The 21,229-nt window shown below is 39.4% G+C and overlaps 1 protein-coding gene across 1 annotated transcript in view; it reads left to right on the top strand.

Annotated features, from left to right (window-relative positions):
* LOC117293718 (adhesion G-protein coupled receptor G7-like) overlaps nucleotides 1-21,229 on the top strand; it is a 40,150-nt gene that overhangs the window by 995 nt on the left and 17,926 nt on the right. The window contains exons 2-10 of the mRNA XM_033776140.1: nucleotides 1,586-1,666; nucleotides 4,852-4,962; nucleotides 6,295-6,573; nucleotides 8,605-8,838; nucleotides 10,646-10,762; nucleotides 12,232-12,365; nucleotides 13,813-13,962; nucleotides 16,319-16,691; nucleotides 17,963-18,159. Of these exons, the coding sequence (XP_033632031.1) occupies nucleotides 1,586-1,666; nucleotides 4,852-4,962; nucleotides 6,295-6,573; nucleotides 8,605-8,838; nucleotides 10,646-10,762; nucleotides 12,232-12,365; nucleotides 13,813-13,962; nucleotides 16,319-16,691; nucleotides 17,963-18,159 (1,676 nt within the window). The remainder of the gene's footprint in view (nucleotides 1-1,585; nucleotides 1,667-4,851; nucleotides 4,963-6,294; nucleotides 6,574-8,604; nucleotides 8,839-10,645; nucleotides 10,763-12,231; nucleotides 12,366-13,812; nucleotides 13,963-16,318; nucleotides 16,692-17,962; nucleotides 18,160-21,229) is intronic.

Below are 21,229 nucleotides of genomic sequence, written 5' to 3'. Positions count from 1 at the left end.
CTATTATTTTTTTTGCAGCTTTGATGACCAGTACTCCATATTTTTACAGGTTTGTTATTTTGTGCACATGTTTAGATGGTCTTTGACAATTACCAAAGGTGTCCAGCCGTCGATTTCACCAAACTCTTCCTAACTAAGGATTGGTAATTGTCAAAGACCAGTCTTCTCACTTGCTGTATCTCAATATAATTATGGAGAAAATAACAAACCTTAAAAATCAGCTCAATCGGTCATCGAAGTTGCGAGATTATAATGAAAGAAAAAACACCCTTGTCATACGAAGTTGTGTGCTTTCTGATGCTTGATTTCGAGACCACAAGTTCTAAATCTGAGGTCTCGAAATCAAATACGTGGAAAATTGCTTCTTTCTCAAAAACTAATGTACGTCACTTCAGTGGGAGCCGTTTCTCACAATGTTTTATTCAATCAACCTCTCCCCATTACTTATTATCAAGTAAGTTTTTATGCCAACAATTTTGTTTTAGTAATTACCAATAGTGTCTACTGCCTTTAATCTCAGGGCTTGGAAAGAGTGAAGTTCCGTATACAAAGACGTTTGGATGCGAACCAAGTTAGGACGAGATAGGATCTTAGTGTTTAGTGAAATCGTTTGCATGCAGTATCTTTACTCTTTATCGTCACTGGACACGTTTAATTATTGCAAACCCAGTCTTCTTCTCACTTAGTGCATCCCAACATTAAGCATAAAATAACTAACGTGTGAAAATATTTTTATGCTTTCAGATGACTAAAAAATGAAGCCTTTTAGAAATTAACTTTTTCTCAAAAACTATGTTTCTTCAGAGACAGCCGTTTCTCACAATGTTTTATATTACCAACAGCTCTCTATTTCTGGTACTATACAAGTAAGTTGTTATGCTACCAATTAATTTGAGTAATTTCCAGTAGTATCCAGTGCCTATAACGTTTGAATAAATAAATGAAATAAAATACAAACTTGATGCCAAGTAAAGAAAACACTGATTGTCCAATAATTGGTTTTTCCAATAAGACGAGGATGAGGGCCTTTTTTTCTGTTTTTTTTTTTTTCACATTTTTTTTTCCCTTTCAAAGGGGGCCGCCAAGTATTTAATTCAAACTGGCCACAAATTCTTCAGTTTAAAGTCAGCGCTTACTTTATGTTTACAAGTTCGTAAAGACAGTGGACACTATTGGTAATTACTCAAAATAATTATTAGCATAAAACCTTACTCGGTGACTAGTGATGGGGAGCTGTTGATAGTATAAAACATTGTGAGAAACGGCTCCCTCTGAAGTGAAGTAGTTTTCGCGAAAGAAGTAATTTTCCACGAATTTGATTTCGAGACCTCAGATTTAGAATTTGAGGTCTCGAAATCAAGCATCTGAAAGCACACAACTTCGTGTGACAAGGGTGTTTTTTCTTTCATTATTATCTCGTAACTTTGACGACCAATTGAGCTCAAATTTTCACAGGTTTGTTATTTTGTGCATATGTTGAGATACACCAAGTGAGAAGACTAGTCTTTGACAATTACCAATAGTGTCCAGTGTCCTTACAAAGCCCTTTTTAAAAAAACAGCAACATACATTAATATTTTTTCAGATGAATGTGGGTGTGATATGTCCTGCACTGGACTTGGTGACACATGCGAAGACTGCTTTGGAAGTAACGACTCGGAATGTGGTAAATATAACATTATCATTTATTTATTTGTTTAATCCGGCCATTTTGTTTTTGTACTGTTTTTTGTATCTTTGTCATCGCATTGTTTGTTTGTATGTAAATTGTAAAGCGCTCCAATCTTTGTGGGGCGCTATATAAGTGCTTACATTAAAATTATTATTGTTATCATTTGTTTTTCCATTAACATGTGAATCTTTGCCTGAAATGCATTTAAAGCGGGGTTTTTAAAGGAAAACATGTTGTTGTTTATATTATCTCACATGAAAAGTCTATCGGTCAAATCGTCGAGAAAGTTGAAGGCAGAGTTTTAGAAATTAATGTACAAATAAAAACAAAATTTGTTTCATTGCCGTTTGATGACTTTCAAATGTCACATGTCTAAAGAATACACACTGATTTATTTTGTTTGTTTTAAAGGAGCCGTTCAGTGTGTAAGGCAAAAGTAAAAAACAAAAACCTGTCATCAAAGCGTTGTATACTCCTAGATTTCGCCAACAAATGGCATGTATGTAAATATATTGAAAATAAAAGTTTTAATTTTGCAATAAAAAAGAAGATAACATATTATGGTATAGAACACTACTTTAATAAGTTAAACAAAACATGAAACATTGAACTGACACAAATATAAAGGCAATGTAATGACAGTATTGACCAAAACTGAACACTACCATACTAACAAGGAAAACCTCCAACAAAATAAAAACATATTCAGAGTTCCAGCTAAATGATACCGAACTGGGACTTTTTCTGTCAGATGCGTTTTCCAATTTCCTTGTCGGCCTCATGTAAAAAAAAAAACGATTCACAACTTGCAGTTCACTTTGTCTGTAGGCCTGTGCCATCGAGAAGTTTGAAGTTTGTAGCATGTTTTTTCTTTAACGTCTATTGTTCAACCCTTTACGGTTTGCTATTGATATTAGTGACGAAAAATAATATTTACCCAACAATTCATGCAAAACCATTCCCCAAACAAACATTTATTATTCTTGTCAAACTTTGTATAGCGCCCTCGTGCGGTCAGCTCCTTTTACTCTATGTGATTGGGCTGCACTTCGGAAAAAAATTTGTTCAGTTTCAAAGATGGTGTTCGAGACACGTGCGGTTGTCGGCTCAGGGATTTTTTTCTTCAAAAACCTTCAAATATCGCAGACCATTCTGTGTGCGGGAGTATTTGGAACCAAGAAACACATCAATAGAAAACATAGTTTGACATGGACAGTGATAGTGACACATCCTTCCCCCAAACCGGGTGACACTAGTGACAGTGAGATGGTGAAACTCAAAAATGGCTGTGTGTACGTTACGGCTCGGTTTTTATTTCTATGAACACTGGATATTGAGTGTAGTGAATACGACTGTCATGGCTGTCATGACCATACACTGAAAGTGAAGTGGAGGTAGGTTAAATAAAATGTTTTCTTTTGGGTCCAAGTTTGACTTCCCTTGTCTAACAATGGTATTGGGAAAGGTTTCTGTATCCTGCCACCAGATTTTCATTCGTTATTAATTATCTTTGGATAATTTTGTGCAGTATTTCTATCTTGTTTTTTCTTTACCATAACATGTTTTACTTTAAAGGCAGTGGACACTATTGGTAATTATCAAAATAATTATCTGGCATAAAACCTCACTTGGCATAAAACCTCACAGGTTTGTTATTTAGTGCGTATGTAATATGTTGAGACACATCAAGAAAGAAGACCGGTCTACTTTTTCATTCGATATGAAATAATATGAACCTCCCTTTTTGTAAAAATTAGTGAAAAAGTGGTGGCTCCATACGGAAAGTTATCCGTCTTCCCAAACATTGACTGAAATGAAAGTAACTGAACTGTAGAGAAATACAGTGGTGCCCTCCTGTGACCAGTTGTTTTACGGCCCCTGACCCTAACTCAAGTAAAAAGAATAAACTAATGCAAATTCTAAAGTATTGTTACCATTAAATGTGCCGAGTCATGTGACATGGGCACCTGACCAGTGGTCGATGCGGGCTTGCTTTTAGGGGATGGTGTGATGTTCAGTGAGTTTCCCCGAGTATGAAATAAACAACTACAGACTGTAAGAACTCCAACTTTATAGTCATTTAGCGTGTTTATTACATCATTAAGCCTTGAAGGGTAGGAGTAACCCAGCGGCTTGCCCCACAGATTGTACAAGGAGTATGGACCTGTGCATTTTCCTGACTTTTATGACACGTTATCCAAGGAGCCAGAGTGAGCGGGAAGTCGCTCTCTGTGTAACCACATAGTCACTACAGTGTTAACTGATGTCCTCTTTTTTTTGGGGGGGGGCATGCTTGGGTGTGTTCTGTGTAAACAACTTAATACTTTTACAGTGGACTTCTTATTAATATTTAAATTTGCTGTGAATAATGTAAACAAAAATTGTTGTTATTATGATATTATTAATGGTGTGTCGATAATACTATTAAGCCCCTTTCACACGAGGGCAATTTATTGTAGCATGGTTGTGAGATTTTACAAAATGCACCTCGTGTGAAAGGACAATAATGTTTGGAGTGACCAGGGTCCCTTGTCAAATCTTGTCCAACATTGCTACATTTTGTTGGAGGTCCAGACCTACGACAAAATCTTCCTCGAGAGAAATTTTGACCAAGGACGTGGGCTACATCATCGTGTGAAAGGAACCTTTGTTTATTGAACGAAGTCCTAGGTGAAAATGCCCGTACAGCGCATGCTATTGTGGGTGCTATCTTGTCCAAAAAGGTGATCAGGATTACCAATTCCTCATATCACTCTCATGTCGCACAAGGGTTGTTAGTTTTTTTTAAAACTTTGCAGTGTGAAAGCTCACAAAATCAGTCACGCATGATGATTAATAAACATCCCACGCTCGTAAATTTTGTACCAAGGGACCCTGGCTACATTTTGGCCGTGTGAAAAGGGCTTTAGCTTAAAATAATGAAATATTAAAATTGCCACAGTATCTATGCTTTCAACTTCTCACTAACGGTTTTCCTGGTTTTGTTTGTGTCTGTTTCTTTTTATATTTTTTAATTTAAAATTAAATATTTGAATCAACAGAAATAATTGTGTCGATGCGCAACTATTTTAGGTGCGACAAGTCAAATAGATTTCACTAGTCGCCAGGCTTGTTGGTGAGTGGACATGACACTAAGTTCTGTTATCGTTTAAACTCTGTTTGATATTATTTTCCTTTAGAAATTGTTGACTGCCCACAGGGCATGTATCGCTGCGGGAATTTTGCCTGCTCGGATGAGCCGTGGGAGGGCTGCGATGAAGTGTCCAGCTGTCTGCAGACAGACACTTGTGGTAAGTATTGTTCTTCTTCTATGAGCATACCTGCCAACCATGCTTAATTTGGAGGAATCGTTAAAGGTTGTGGACACTATTACTCAAAATAATTATTAGCATAAAACCTTACTTGGTAACGAGTAATGAGGAGGTTGATAGTATCAAACATTGTGAGAAACGGCTCCCTCTAAAGTAACATAGTTTTCGAGAAAGAAGTAATTTTCCACAAATTTGATTTTGAAACCCCAGAATTAGACTTTGAGGTCTCGAAATCGTCTGAAAGCACACAACTTCGTGTGACAAGGGTGTTTTTTCTTTCATTATTATCATATTTCACTTTCTTTATCAGAGTATTGGATAACAAAAAACAGCAAATCTACAATACAATCTGTATGTTTATTTTGAATGTGTTGAAATAGGGCAGATCCAATCTCTTTATTTCCAACCATTGTACACTTAGGCTATAGAAGGTGAGCATGGAAACGCTGTAGCTTTCAAATGACAACCCCAGACCTACATGCACCGAGTCTCACGCATTAGGCGAGAGGTCACGCATTTGGGCTCTGCCTCATGCTCACACGCACAGCAGGGGTATAAATGGTTACCTGCTAGGGTCTAGATTGCCAATTAGGTTTGAAAAAGCCTTTGGAGCGTCACATGGCAGCACATGACCCAAATTCTTAGAGCTTCTACCTTGTTGGTAGATATGTGCGTTATATACATGTAAGACTACGTAGAATTAACCTGGGCAAAAAAAAAAAGGGTTTAATTTTACAGTATAAATGTAAAATTTCACGCAGTGGTCATCAAAACTCAATCATTTTCAGGAGATAGGACGCAGTGATTTTTTGGGGACCATTGAAAGTCAGATTAAAGACGCGTCTTGTCCGCAGGAAATTACAGTATGATTATTGTGCTCAAGCTAAGTTGCATATTTTGTCTGGGATCAAAATGAACATTAATTCTCCAACCATTATGTAACACAGGTTGTGATTTCTGTCTTTATTTTGGTTTAGTTCTGTTGTCGTGGCCGTCTTGTGGTGTTTGTATTGTTTATTTGTTTTTTTGTTGGGGTGTTGTTTGAGGTGTTTGTTTGTTTGTTTGTTTGTCTTGTTGTGTGTTTCGTTTATTCGTCACATTTTGATGTTTATGTTGTTACTACGCATTGTTTTATAATTTCAATGATCTTATTATTAACTTTCCATTGTTTTATAAAGGTATCCCAGCCTACAAGCTTTGCTTTAATGGGCCATGCCTCCATACAGTTTTTCAGTCTTGTAAAATCCTATTGTTTGTATTTGTATATTGTGTTTGTGTGGAAATAAATGTTGATTTGAAATTTATTTCCAGGTGATAGATATGCAGGTAGTTTCAACCCCTGCCCCGAAGATATCTTCATGCCTGTGTCTGACGAGATGGATAATGTCACAGTCTACTGGGACCGGCCTTTCAACCCGAACTCGGTACAATTTACCAGCGTCATCTTTACGTGTTTGGGACCGGGCCGCAGCGTCAGTTGTCAGCAAGATGGATCTGGTGTATTCCCGGTTGGAATCACAAAGGTCATGTACACTGCTACAGAGACCGGTGGATTGGAGAGATTTTGCGCTTTCACTGTAACAGTCGCAGGTGGGTTACGGATAGATGTTTGAATTTTATGTGGCGTGTTGTGGCCTAGCGGTCAAGAGAAACCGGAATCAAGCTCTGGGGCAGATTGCACCAAGCAGTCTTAAACCGGTCTATGCGCTATAGCCGGCTAACCTGAGACGCGCTTAGACAGTCTTTAATTATAGACCGCTTGCAATAGGGCGGTCTATAATTATAGCCAGTCTTAAATCTTAAGCCTGCTCTGAGCTGGCTTTAATCGGTCTTAGTTTTGGTTTTTAAAGATGGCGCTGCATTTGTTAGTTGTAGATGATTTGATACAAAGAGCTCTACGATGAGTTTGTATTTTAGAAATAGATGACAACCATTAGAGGCATAATGGTGGTGAATACTTTGTATCGTAAATGTATGTTCCTAAGAGTAATAATAATAATAATAATAAGAAATGCTTATATAGCGCATTTCAGTACTGCAAGTACTCACAATGCGCTTTACAAAACAAATAAACACATTTATACAATAGAAAGCAACAAATAAACTAAACAATGCAATATTACAAAAAAGATTGAGTGAACAAGTGAGTTTTGAGATGGGATTTGAAGAGGTCCGGGTTTATCTGGGAACGGAGGGTAGCAGGAAGAGAGTTCCAAAGGGTGGGTGCGCTGAAAGCAAAGGTTCTTTTACCGTACGTTTTTGTTCTGTATGGGGGAACTTGTAGGAGAAGCTGTGAAGAGGATCTAAGTGACCTTGTTGGGGTGTATGGCGTTATCAGTTCAGAAATGTAATGAGGGGAGAGACCATGGACAGCATTGAACGTGAGGAGCAGGACTTTGAGTAAAAATGATACAACTCACAGATTGGATATCCGATGATTCAAACAAACGCGATAAGAACAATGCCATACCGCCAGTGCCTGCAGAAGTGCTAAGTAATGGGACATTTGTTCGTATTGCATTACTTTTCGCTGACTTATCTAAGACCGGCTTATTGCACCAGGCTTAATGACTGACTAAGCTAAGACCGTCTAAGGCAGATAGGCGGCTATAACTGACTGGTCTTAGACTAAGACCGTTTTTTATTGCAATCTGCCCCAGGTGTTTGTGATCAGCAGAGTGTGTGGTTCGAGACCCATTTTAAATGGTTAACATTGGCTACCAATACAGGCTAGAATAGATTTTACATTTTTTTTTTATCTGACTCTTTAATGTATCCATTGCATTGCCCCTGTTTATCTTCAAAGCTATAGTTCAGGAGTACAAAACCACTAGAAATCTGTGATCTTCGAATAAATCCCTTCTGACTCCCCCAGTTATCAAAACCAAGTTGATGGTTCCCGCTCTTTCCAGTATGCAGCAGTTCAGTTATAAAACAGTCTTCCAGAGGTTGTTATCAGACATCAGAACAATTCAAAACCTGGATGAAAACATATCTGTTTACTTTGTTCAATTGTTGATTTCCCTTTACAGCGCTATATAAGAATGGTTATTAGTATTATTATTATTATATTTATTAGTATATTTTTATTATTGTGACACCCGTGTCCCCGAATAAGGCCATAAGCCTTTTTGAGATATGGCGGACACAATGCTACAACACTATAAGGTTTTGGTAAATTTGTGCATATTGACCATAGAAATAGAACGCGTGTTGTTCAGTGAAGTGCACAGTTTTTTAGGCGTTGGGGCATTTACACAAAAACCTATTGACCACCAAAGTTCATGGTGAGCGTGGCATCAGTCACTACGTGTGACGCGCGTATCACGTCGGCCATACTTCAAAAAGGCTTATTGGTCCTGTGTGTTGTTCAATGCACGTAAAAGAACCCCCTGTAAAAGAACCCCCTGTAAAAGAACCCCCTGTAAAAGAACCCCCTGTAAAAGAACTTTGTAGTAGTCCTGGTGCCATGGTTAACCGAGTAGTTGAAAAATGGTAGACTCAAGTAAGCAATGAATAGTCGTGACTGTGACTCTGGTCACACGTACTGTAATCGTCCATCGAGGCCTACTTATCACAAACCTCAAATTGTATTGTTTTTAAAAACTGTTTAATCTCTAGCGACGGTGCTAAACTGCCCAAAGAATGTGACAACTTTGGCAGCCCCGGGATACACAGAGACCAGAGTGACCTGGAATGATGAGGATCTCCACGGCGGATTGGACGGAGAATCGAGGAGTACCAACTCCAGCGATAATCCTGGAGATTGGTTCATTATCGGCACCCACCGGGTTACTTACGAATCCAACCAGTACGGCCGCGTTTTCGACTGTCATTTTTTTGTAACGGTTGAGGGTAAGTCATGCTTTATGAAACCAACTCATTTGTTATGACTTCTTATCGACACATGCCTTGCTTGAAGTTTGCCTGAAGATAAATACGTTATCACACTGGCGCGAGTTGAATATGGAAAAATAAACGAGTCTCCCATCAATATCCAACTTGACCTTTGGCCTCTGTGGATATTTTTCCGTATTCCACTCGCGCTTGTGTGAACTTATATTGTTGTCCACATTGCTTAAAATGCTGTTAACAGGAAAGAGGGTTGCAATTGTCATGGTTGTGTGGTGACATGTCACAATAAAGGAGGATTTATAAAAAGTATTTTATACACTTCAAATCCACTTCCCAATCTAAAAAAGTTAGCTTGGGGTTGTTCAAGGTTGTGTTTTGGGGCAATTCTAGCCAGGATTTGGTAAAAGGGTGCCAAAACTTTCTGGCAATTTAAAGACAGTTGACACTATTGGTAATTGTCAAAGACAAAGTCTTCTCACTTGGTGTATCTCAACATATGCATAAAATAACAAACCTGTGAAAATTTGAGCTTAATTGGTCATCGAAGTTGAGAGATAATAACAATAGAAAAAAACACCCTTGTCAAGTTCTAAACTTGAGGTCTCGAAATCAAATTCAAGGAAAATTACTTCTTTCGCAAAAACTACGTCACTTCAGAGGGAGCCGTTTCTCACAATGTTTTATACTATCAACCTCTTCCCATTACTCGTTACCAAGTAAGGTTTTATGCTAATAATTATTAGCATAATTAGTAATTACCAATAGTGTCCACTGCCTTTAAAAACTTGGCCATACCAATTATTTTCTATTTCAATCTAATTATTAATTGGAGCTGTTTATCCGAGGAAGGGAATCAATGGGAATCAATGTGTGGTGAAGAGGTTTTCAACTAGTGGTTTAATCCCAACGAGGCCTGGTTTTTGATAATTTTACCTAGATGAAGTTGAGGTAAATTATCAAGAACCAGGCCTCGGCGGGTTTAAACCACTAGTTGAAAACCGATTTATTAACACACTTTGATTCCCATTCATAAATACCTTTTTGGTCAAAAAACTCCAACACTTTTTGGTCAGAAAGTAAAATAAATGCAAAAATTATAATTTGTCAATGATTTCTTTCAACACAACACCCCTTCAGCTATGAAATGGTAAGGCCCTAGGCCCGATCGGGTAAACAACTCCTTATAAGGGAATGATGTGCGCGTCGCGCGTATCGCGTGATGTGGCACAACTGTCCCGGTCGTTGCTCTCGACCAATAGGAATGAAGAAACTGTCTTATAATCACAGGTGCAAGCTCGCATGTCACGCCCATGTTTCAACACTTTTTACTGGTCATAAACAAAAGGTTTATACACACCCACGTGATGCGCTCTCCACCAATAGGAATAGCTAAATCGCTGAGGTATTTATGAATGTTGGAATAATGTCTAGTACAATGACTTGCCTATCACAAGTTACTGTTTCAGTTGAATTCCTCAGACTATAGAGACAGTTGCTATGTCACACAGTTTAGGGCAAGCTTTTGCATAGCAACCTCCAGATGAGCAAACCCTGGTATCATTGGGCCATACACATCCATTCAGAATTGTTTATGGATGTTCATCGTCTCAGACGTAACTAAACAAAAGCTTGCCCCTAATCATGTGACATAGCAACATGTCTCTATAGTCTGAGGAGTTCAAATTTAAGCGGTAACTTGTGATCAAGAATGTCATTGTACCAGATATGCAAATCGTAACATGCAACTGGCTGCTTATTGCTTAAATACAAATTATTGTACGCACAATTTTTCTTTCTCGATCTTAAGGACAATGTCAAGTGGAAATCACTGCTGATGACAACTTTGGAGTTCTCAATTGGCCAGCCACTCAAGCAGGCAACTTAGCATGGTCTATTGAGATATGCCCTCTAATGACAGAAAGAGGTTAGTATATATCTATGTTCAGGACGTCTTGATGTGGAAGTGTCGTGGCCGAGCGGTTTAAGAGCACCGAATTCAAACTCTGGTGTTTCTGATCAGTAAAAAGTGGGTTCGCATCCCCAGCCATGACACTTGTGTCCTTAAGCAAGACACTTCACCATTGCTTCGTCCTTCGGATGGGACGTTAAGCCGTTGGTCCCATGTGTTATGTAGCGCATGTAAAAGAACCCAGTGCACTTATCGAAAAGAGAAGGGGATCGCCCTGGTGTTCCTAGTCTGATCGGCAGCAAATTGCGCCACAGCACCTTGTAAAGCATTACATGGTGCTATCAGAATTAGGTCTCATGATTCAAAACGTAGTCCCACATCTGGCAGGAAATACTGTATGTTACAGCGCCAGGAGCGTCACTGAGTGACGAACATGTGCCCTGTATTATTAGTGGTATTATTATTATTAAAAGGGAACGTAGGGCTTATACGTTTGATAATTACTCCTAAAGTTAGCAGCAATAAGAACTGGTCTATTGACCCCTTGCCGGACGTCACGCGTGGCGACTGTGCCACACTCAACATTTTGGTGGTCAATATGTTTACGTGTAAAGGCCGAGTCGCCTTAAATGCGCACTTCACTGAATAACGCACAGTGACATTGCCCACCAGTATGGCGCAGCCGAGATTATTCTATTTGACGTCAGGTTAATTGGGTCAGTTTTGTGAATTGTTGTTTACTTTGAAAGATATTACACAGCGAGGTATTATTATTCAGTTGAAAAAAAACTGCACAGGACTGCCGGACCTGTCTGGTCATTAGTCTACTGCCCCTGGACAAACATGACTGCCTCTTTTTATGTTTTAAAAATTTGAGCCCTGCATGGTCTATAATTATTGAGAACTGGTTGTTATTTTGGTTTTTACCCATGCACCGATGTGTGTTAGCACTGTATACTCTGTACTTTCCCGAGTCCTGTGAAAACATAATATCAGAGATATTGCTAGGATGGGACTCAAACCCACAACCTTTTGCATATCTAGAGCAGTGTCTTGCCAAACAGACTACTGAGATTGCCTGGTACATTGTGTAGCTAGCTAGAGGCAGTTCGAGTTCTATGTTTTGACAGCGGGTACCACAATGGTAAAATAGATGTTCAATTTGCATCGAGGATAAAGAATATTAAAGGAACCGTGGCCTTGGATCTGACGAGTTGGTCTATAAAAAGCAACTTTGCGAATTAACACGGTCGGCCATCCATAAATGGCCGACCGTGTTAGTCGACGAGGTAACAACTTTGGTTGATTTTGGCGCTATATAAATTCCCTCTGATTGATTGATTGATTGTAAAAAGAAAACCGTGCAATTTTGAGGCAAATTTGTGTGGATCAATGTATTTTACAACATCTTTTTACCCATATGCATATTATAACAAACGGTTACAAACGCTTTAGTGAATTGTTGATGTTTATTTTACTTGAAGGTGCGCTTGGACTGCCCAAGGGATTGAGGAACTGCTCCAAGGAGGCGGCCCCATATTATTTCAGATGGGAGAGCCACACCTCTGAAAGCTGCGGAGAACCAATGAATGACATTACCCTCGATGATGTCAAACAGGTATTCGGATTCTTTTCTCAGAAAATACATTAAGTTATTTGCAAATGCTACAATTGGTTATTTAGAAAATAGATTTAGCTGTTACTTTACCTGACCAATTAATAATAGTAATAAAAAGTATATATAGCGCCAAAATCCGCCTGAAAAGTCCCTCAAGGCGCTTAACAGATGAAAAGAAGTAAAACAAGTGGCCAATACAAAATGGCACTACACAAAAACCTAAGCATATTTGTTGTGCTACACAAAAACGTAAGCATATTTGTTGTGCTTAACAACCTTTTCTGCTTAAGAAGCTCCATGAAATTTCTTCTTGATGATTTTACAATGAGCTTAGCTTAATTTCTATGTGTATCAGTGGTCTATGAATTTCCAGTTTAATCTTTAAAATACGCACTTATTAACCTAGAAATGCTAGTTTGTTCAAGCGTATAGGTTTATATTGCATAGGAAAAAAATAACATACAAATTGGGGGTGAAATTTGCACCCCTAAGTTGGGATAAATTCATGATCACAGACTAGGCATTGGCGACTAGTGAAATTTACTACTCGACTAGTCACACCTCAAATAGTCACGATTTCGACACAAGTTGCGTCTATTTATCATTAAAAATCCTTATTAAAAATATTATTATTAAAAATAATAATAATAATAACCGTATTTATAACGCGCCTTTTGCCAAAAGATAAAAAGCGCCAGGTATTACATGTATTACTGCAAGGTGTGGGGCGAATTTTGAGATATAAGACTTAATCTTTAAGCACCATGTAATGGTTTACAAGGTGCTATGGCGCAATATGCTGCCAATCCAGCCAGGAACACCGGGGCGAACCCCTTCTCTTTTAGATAAGTGCACTGGGTTCTTTTACATGCGTTTACACAACACATTGGACCAACGGCTTTACGTCCCATCCGAAGGACGAAGCAATGGTTATGTGTCTTGCTTAAGGACACAAGTGTCACGGCTGGGGATTCGAACCCACACTCTGCTGATCAGAAACACCAGAGTTTGAATTCGGTGCTCTTAACCGGTGCTCTTAACCGCTCGGCCACGACACTCCCACTAGTGGCACTAGACGTCCAAGATGTACTGCGGCATAATGTTTGTCGCAGGCACGACATGCTAAACAATCAATAGTCCTGACTACAACACTAGTGGCACTAGACACCCAAGGCTTAATGTAGACATGCTGTAGGTTGGTACATGTACATGGCGATCAATCGACACATGTGCATGTGATACTACATGCAATTTTATGTAACTTCGTGGCAGCATGTAGGGGCCGGGCTACAATATAATCATCTATAATTTATAACTTTAAAAGGGTACATGTTCCATTGACTTGAAAATAAGGAAACAAAAACATGGTCGTACAAAATTTGATCACTTATTGGAATCGTTATAATCGGTCAACTGAAAATTCATTGACTCGCCAATTTTCCAACAGACCCAAGTTTCGGTGGGAAACGCACCAGAGGTAGCTGAGTTCCTTGCTAATGAGACATTAGTGGCGCAACAGAATGGTGTTGAAGTAGATGTGGATGCCATTGCCACCATATTGGGGAATATAGTCGGGGCATATTCAGGAGATCCCCAGGTAAGTTGAACAGACTAAAGGCACTGGGGCCGATTTTATGAAGAGCTGAGATTGATCAGAACTGCTAATCAATCGTAGTTGCTTGATAAAGTGTGATATCACGTTGCAAATCTCTATGGTAATACAGTCGACTCCCGTTAATACGAGCTCGCATGTTGCGAGAATCCGGTTGATACGAGGTTTTTTGCAGGTCCCGAACTAGCCCATGCGTGTTTCAATGCATTAAAATATTGATTATACGAGCACGGTAGTAGCGAGAACACGGTTATAACGAGGTAATTTGGGCGACCCATTACAAGCAAAACATTATTTAAAGCCCTTTTATAACGAGAACAATACAAAAACCAACAAAAGAAACACCTGTATGGCCTGGAAAGTCAATATTTGTGGTTGTTAATAGAGGTGCTAAGTGGTCGCTACCACTAGCAATACTAATCCCAAACCAGGAGTCGTGAGTCGGCAAGCAAGGTTGTTAGTTCCAAACTTCGGACAATGGTTGCATGATTCAAACAATGGAGAAAAAAATCTTTAAAAAAGATACTGATCCACGAGCGCACTATGCATTTTCAGAAGAACAAACCACCCCCAACTTATAAGCAAAAGTAGTTGCGTGATCAATATTTAATGCAAAAGTAAGTATTTACCTGGTATCCCACATTGGCAATTAACTATCTAATATGACACAGGTGTTTACCAATGAAAATCAAGATTCTATCTGCTAGCTACAACTAGATGTATTGCACATTGGATCCTTCCCACCTGCAGTGGTCTGTCCTTTTTGGACTTTAGGCAAACAAACTTGTCGTTATGGCTTAAACGAAGGAAATGTTGTCGGATCAATATTGATCGAGAAGTACTTGTTACATGTATAATAAACTCCAAACTTGGTTTGTGGATTGGTCTTTGTTTGTGGATTGGTCTTTGTTTGTGGATTGGTCTTGGGATCCCAAGAAGCATTTTGCTTTTGGATCTTAGGCCAAACTTTGAGTCATGTGACTAAAACAAAAGAAATGTTGGTCCGAGCAGTATCTCAAAAAGTACTCGTCATATCAAATCCGAACTTGGTTTATGGATTGGTCTTGGGATTCCCCCTCCATCCCCAGAGGTCTGACGATGTTGGACTATTGACCCCTTGCACGCGCGTCACACGCGGCGGCTGATGCCACGCTCACCATGTTGGTGGTCAATAGGCTTACGTGTAAACGCAGCGTCACCTAAAAATGTGCACTTCACTGAATAACACACGTTGACATTGACCACCAAAATGGCGCATCCAAGATTATTCTGATGATGACGTCAGGTGAAATGGGTCAATAGGCAAAAACAATGGTCATTATGGCTAAAACAAAAGAATTGTTGTCTCGAGAAGTACTTGTCATATCAGCTCCAAACTTGGTTTGTCTACATGGTCTTGGGATCCCCAAGAAGCCTATTGCTTTTGCACCCTAGGCCAAATGTCAAGGTTATTACAGCTAAAACAAAAGAAATGTTGCCTTTCCAACATACATGTGCTACCCCCTCTGCTTTTTCTAAACCCGCCACACCTATTCTACCCCAACCCTATTTGACAATGATTAAATCTCCTTTAAAAAATGTAAAGCAGATCAAAGACTAGAAATCTTGGGGGGGGGGGGGGGGGGGGGGTTTTCCCCACCTACATGTATATGGCAGAGTATCCGCAGTACAACATTGGACAAAACTGGCTAAAATTATTTGGGGAAAAAAACCCCACTCTGTTGTATGTGTGTCAAACGTCAGTCAAGGAACGGTCTGGCTTGCAGGCGTTTGTGTTTTCAAACATGACTTTTCTTGGTTTTGCACAGAACTAAAAAGGTTTGTTAGAAAAAAACAGGGTGTAGGGCCTATGTACTGTTTGAAACATCACAATTTCTTTGTATCCATACCCAGTTCTTTTCAGAAACAGCATTTGTATTCTAAATAAAGTTCATACTTCCCAACTTCCATGCAAATTAAGCTTCATGAAATATTGGTGATATAGCGTGGCTAAGAGCACCAAACTCAAGCTCTGGTGCTTCTGTTCAGCAGAGTGTGGGTTCGAGTCCCGGTCGTGACACTTGTGTCCCTGAGCAAGACACTTAACTATAATTGCTTCTCTCCACCCAGGAGTAAATGGGTACCTTTGAGGGCAGGAGATAGTTGTTGTGATTGATTTAGCCGAGTAGCACATATTTGTTGCACAGGCTGTGTTTAAGGAATGATTTGACCGCAGGTAAAAATATTGGAAGTGCTTTGAGACGCCATTGGGATGTCAAAAGTGCTATACAAAAACCGTTTTATTTTATTTTATTTTCCCTGCTATTATTTCATATTATTATTATGATGAATTGTCTCGTAGGTCACGCAATCGGTGGTGGCAGCTGTTAACAATGTCATCCAGAATTCGGAAGACAGCCATGAGTTGTCCGATGACCCCAACAGTTCCTCAGCGATAGTCAGGTCCGTCGAGGACCAAGTATCCCAGACTCTTCAGGATGAAGGAGATGTCAGCATAGTGCAAGACACACTACAAGTTGAGGCGATCAGCCGCAATCGGTCTGATATCCGCAATGCACTCATCATTGCATCTGTGAGGGACGAGACTAATGAACACGATGAGAATGAGGGCGGTCTTCAGGGTTCTACAATCCGGACGTTCATTGATGCCAGTATTGATGCTGATGTCCTAGTGTCTGTACGGATACCGGCCAGCGGATTCGATAATACTCAAGGTTAGTATACTTATCTGGACTTTGCCTTACCTTGGACTTAAAGACACTGGACACTATTGGTAATTGTCACAGACCAGTCTTCTCACTTGGGGTATCTCATCGTATGCACAAAATATTAAACCTGTAAAAATTTGAACTCCCTGCTTTCTTAAGCACCGATTCTTTGCTTATGGTGAGCAGAGTCATAAAATTGGGCCCTGGTTGTGGCCTTGGTGCCCCCTCCAGAATTTACCATTATACTTTATGATTTTCCAATGGAAGTGCCCTTTGCAAACTAAACTGTGCCAATAAAGTATCTTGACATCTAAAAGTGGTCAGATATATCGAAACCTCAAATGGTATGCACAAATTCATTAATTAATTAATCCGATGCACAGTTATCTTCTGCGCATTTTGATACCTCTTTTGTTGCGTTACGGTGTTGTTTGGCGATTTCTGGGTGCTCGAGTATCAAGAGTTGCAAAAACCCTTTTAAGCAAGAGCGTTGTACTGTGACGAATAAGATCAGCATTATTTTTGTCTGCCTTTTATAATGATTTGTCTATGTGTGATGCTTGCACGAGTTCCCTTCTGGAATTCGGGTGAATAGGGGCTTTTGCAACTGTTGATAGTTGTTCTTAAAGGCAGTGGACACTATTGGTAATTACTCAAAATAATTATTAGCATAAAACCTTACTTGGTAACGAGTAATGGGGAGAGGTTGATGGTATAAAACACTGAGAAACGGCTCCCTCTGAAGTGACGTAGTTTTCAAGAAAGGAGTAATTTTCCACGAATTATGATTTTGAGACCTCAGAGTTAGATGAGATCTCGAAATCAACTTGCATCTAAAAGCACACAACTTCATGTGACAAGAGTGTTTTTTTCTGTTATTCTCGCAACTTGGACGACCAATTGAGCTAAAATTTTGTTATTTTATGCATATAATGTTGAGATACACCAAGTGAGAAGACTGGTATTTGACAATTACCAATAGTGTCCAGTGTCGTTAAGCCACTCAAGTGCCCATAAATCCACCAAACAACACCGTAGCGCAAGAAAAGAGATGTCAAAATGCGCAGAAGATAATGGTGAATCGAATTAATTTATAATTTCTTTGAATACTATTTCAGGTTCTGATAAATCTGACCAATTGTAAGTGTTTAGATACTTTATTGCCGCAGTTTATTCTGGGAATCATAGTTGTGTTGTGCTAAGCTTCGTGTTATGCTTTATGAAATTGGGCCCTGATGCTGTTAACACAAATGATGTAATTGATTGATACATTGTAGACGAAAACAATGATCATACACAACTCCAAGCTGGCTTCGTCATCTATGCAACGGATGCGTTGTTTCAGTCTGCATCTCTTCAGAATAACCAAGATGAGGAGGGATCACTGGTAGACGTCGCAGGACCCGTTCTCTCAGTGCTTCTTGACGACAATACACTGAATAACCTACAGGAACCCTTGGTCATTACGTTTAAGGTTAGCTTCAAGAGATTATTCTCAAATTAAGAAAGGAGAATGGACGAGAAAGTGTAGATTCGTGGATAGAATGTACGAGACGATGGCAAGTACATTATAGTAATGAGTCTACACTTTGGGGTCTTTTCTATGACTTAAAGACAGTGGACACTACTGGTAATTGTCAAAGACGAGCCTTCACTGAGTTGGTCTACTCAACATATGCATAAAATAGCAAACCTGTGGAAGTTTGAGCTCCATCGGTCGTCAAAGTTGCTAGATATTAATGTAAGGAAAAAACACCCTTGTTGCACCATGGTCACACGAAGTTGTGTGCTTTTAGTTGCTTGATTTTGAGACCTCAAATTCTAAATCTGAAGTCTCAAAATCAAATTCATGGAAAATTACTTCTTTCTCGAAAACTACGTCACTTCAGAGGGAGCTGTTTCCCACAATGTTTCATACTATCAACCTCTCCCCATTACTCGTAATCAAGAAAGGATTTATGATAATAATTATTTTGAGTAATTACCAAGAGTGTCCGCTGCCTATAAACTATTTCCCCCAATCTTTGCATTTGGTCAAACACCATTTGGTCACCTTTATATTTTTTTTGCAAAATGTATTATCATAGTGCTTGCAACATTATGTTATTTACTAAAGTAAATAATTTAACTGGAAAATGCTTTTAGACATTGAAATATAACTTGTTTTTCACATGTTATTTTGGGAAAGACAGTTATTTTCAAGTTGAATTATAACATTGGTTTGTACACTCAACTGTAGATTCGTAACAAAACTACAGTTAAGTTTAGATTTGTAAAAATAATCCACACTTTCATCAATAGAGTGACGTCACAGAAATTGAACTAACTCCGCGGTTGTACGATCCTATAAGGTAAAGTAATAGTCCCAGCCTATTTTTATACTTTTCGCTTTGGTAGTAGTTAAAAAGCAGGACAGTTCTTTTCAGAACTGAGAAGTCTCCTGAACATTCGATAAGTCTTCTCCGCGGTAGTAGAATAAAGAAAGAACAAACTGTACCTGGCAAGTAGAAACACACATGGTGTTACCGCAAACCAAATATATGTAGTCACAGAAATAGTTTTAAAAACATGTATTCTTTTATGTTTAGATAAGTTTACAGCCTAGTAAACAATACAAATAGGTAAATAGCAGAACAAATTTTTGTCTGATGTCTCCAAATTTCCCACCCTACTCCATGAACAACGAGGCAATTTTTGTATCTGAACTAGAGTCTCTTGTTTCCGAATCCACTCCATGGTAGTAACAATAATAATAATAATAACTAAAACAAGAAAAACAAAAACAGAGAGAGTAACAAAAAAGAATGCAAATTACGTAGCTTGAAAGAAATAAGAGTACGTTGAATAAAGCAGATAAATTACATACAGTGCGTGGACCATCGTTTCTGGCCGCTGATTGGGCTGGACTTCATGCGTTGGCTGAATGGGTGAAGTTTGGTATCAATTTACCTAGGTTCCAAAGGCAACAAATTGCGTGGACCTTCGTTTCTGGCCGCTGATTGGGCCGGACTTCATTTTATTATTCAATGGACGGCGTTGGCTGAATGGATGAAGGTCGGTATCAATTGCGTAGGTTTCAAAAGGCAACATAATTACGTCTTTGTGTCAATGTACCCACATCGGGTGACACCTGGTGTTCTTCTGTGTGCATTTAACATGCGCCTTATGCGGCGGTGCGCCTTTTTGATCTGTCGACGTTTGAATTTTTTGTGGTTATTTTAGGGTTCTGCGTCTTGTCCGCCGAGCGTCTTATTCGCAGAAAAATATGGTAAACGTTTTGGCAAAAATAAATGGTAAAGAATAACAAACAGAAAGTCAATTATTTTAAAGAGATGTTGTAGCTCGGATATATACAAGGAAGAGAGTTCCAGACAGTGGGTGCAGATACAGAAAAAGCACGGACGCCGCTTGGAAATGGTTGTTTTAGGGACAGTAGTGAGCATTAGGACAACTGCTTGTCTGCTTTTGGTAATCTCGCGTTGTTGATTCTACTCCTCGACAGACTGTGAAAAGGGGTAACCCTGTTTCAGCCCCAGAAGTAGGTGGCAACATGTCCCTGAACCTGGCAGTTGAATAATGACAGTCCTTTGATTTTTTTAATGTAGCTTTCTTCGGCGATATACTGTTTGTTTCTTCTTTCTTTTGTTGGTTACTTTTACTGTCATTTGACCATTGGGTGGCCATTGGCAATTGGGTGGCCATTGGCCATTGGGCGGCCATTGGCCATTGGGTGGCCATTGGCCATTGGGTGGCCATTGGCAATTGGGTGGCCATTGGCCATTGGGCGGCCATTGGCCATTGGGCGGCCATTGGCCATTGGATGGCCATTGGCCATTGGGTGGCCATTGGCAATTGGGTGGCCATTGGCCATTGGATGGCCATTGGCCATTGGATGGCCATTGGCCATTGGGTGGCCATTGGCCATTGGGTGGCCATTGGCCATTGGATGGCCATTGGCCAGTGGGTGGCCATTGGCAATTGGGTGGCCATTGGCCATTGGATGGCCATTGGCCATTGGGATGGCCATTGGCCATTGGGTGGCCATTGGGTGGCCATTGGCCATTGGATGGCCATTGGGTGGCCATTGGCCATTGGGTGGCCATTGGCAACGAGTGTAAAAACAAAAAACTAAGCTGACGGTCCGTTGATTTGGGTCGATGGCCCAAATTGTTGAAATGTAACCCTTACCTTGAAGTGATTGTTAGGAACTCTCTCATTTTTTTTTTTTTAAATAAAACAAAAAAACAAAACTTGAGTTCGCGGAATATATGTACAAGATCTGCAATATTTATCTATTACTCACTTGATGTCTTTGTATTAATAATTTTGGTTTTTACCCATGCATCAATGTAAGTGAGCACTGTATAATCAGTACTTGAGTATACAGTGCTAACTTACATCGGTGTATGGGTAAAAACCAAAATTAATATTCTTTATCCTGATGCAAATTTAACATCTATTATGTGTCTTTGTACACTTGATTATGGCTGTGCATAACATCCAATAAGCATTTAGCGAATTAGATTTGAATAATGTCTGGTATA

The sequence above is a fragment of the Asterias rubens genome, chromosome 8 (assembly GCF_902459465.1).
Source record: "Asterias rubens chromosome 8, eAstRub1.3, whole genome shotgun sequence".
NCBI classification, from domain to species: domain Eukaryota; kingdom Metazoa; phylum Echinodermata; class Asteroidea; order Forcipulatida; family Asteriidae; genus Asterias; species Asterias rubens.
Note: the sequence above shows the minus strand (reverse complement) of the source record. Positions and strands in the feature narration are given on the sequence as shown.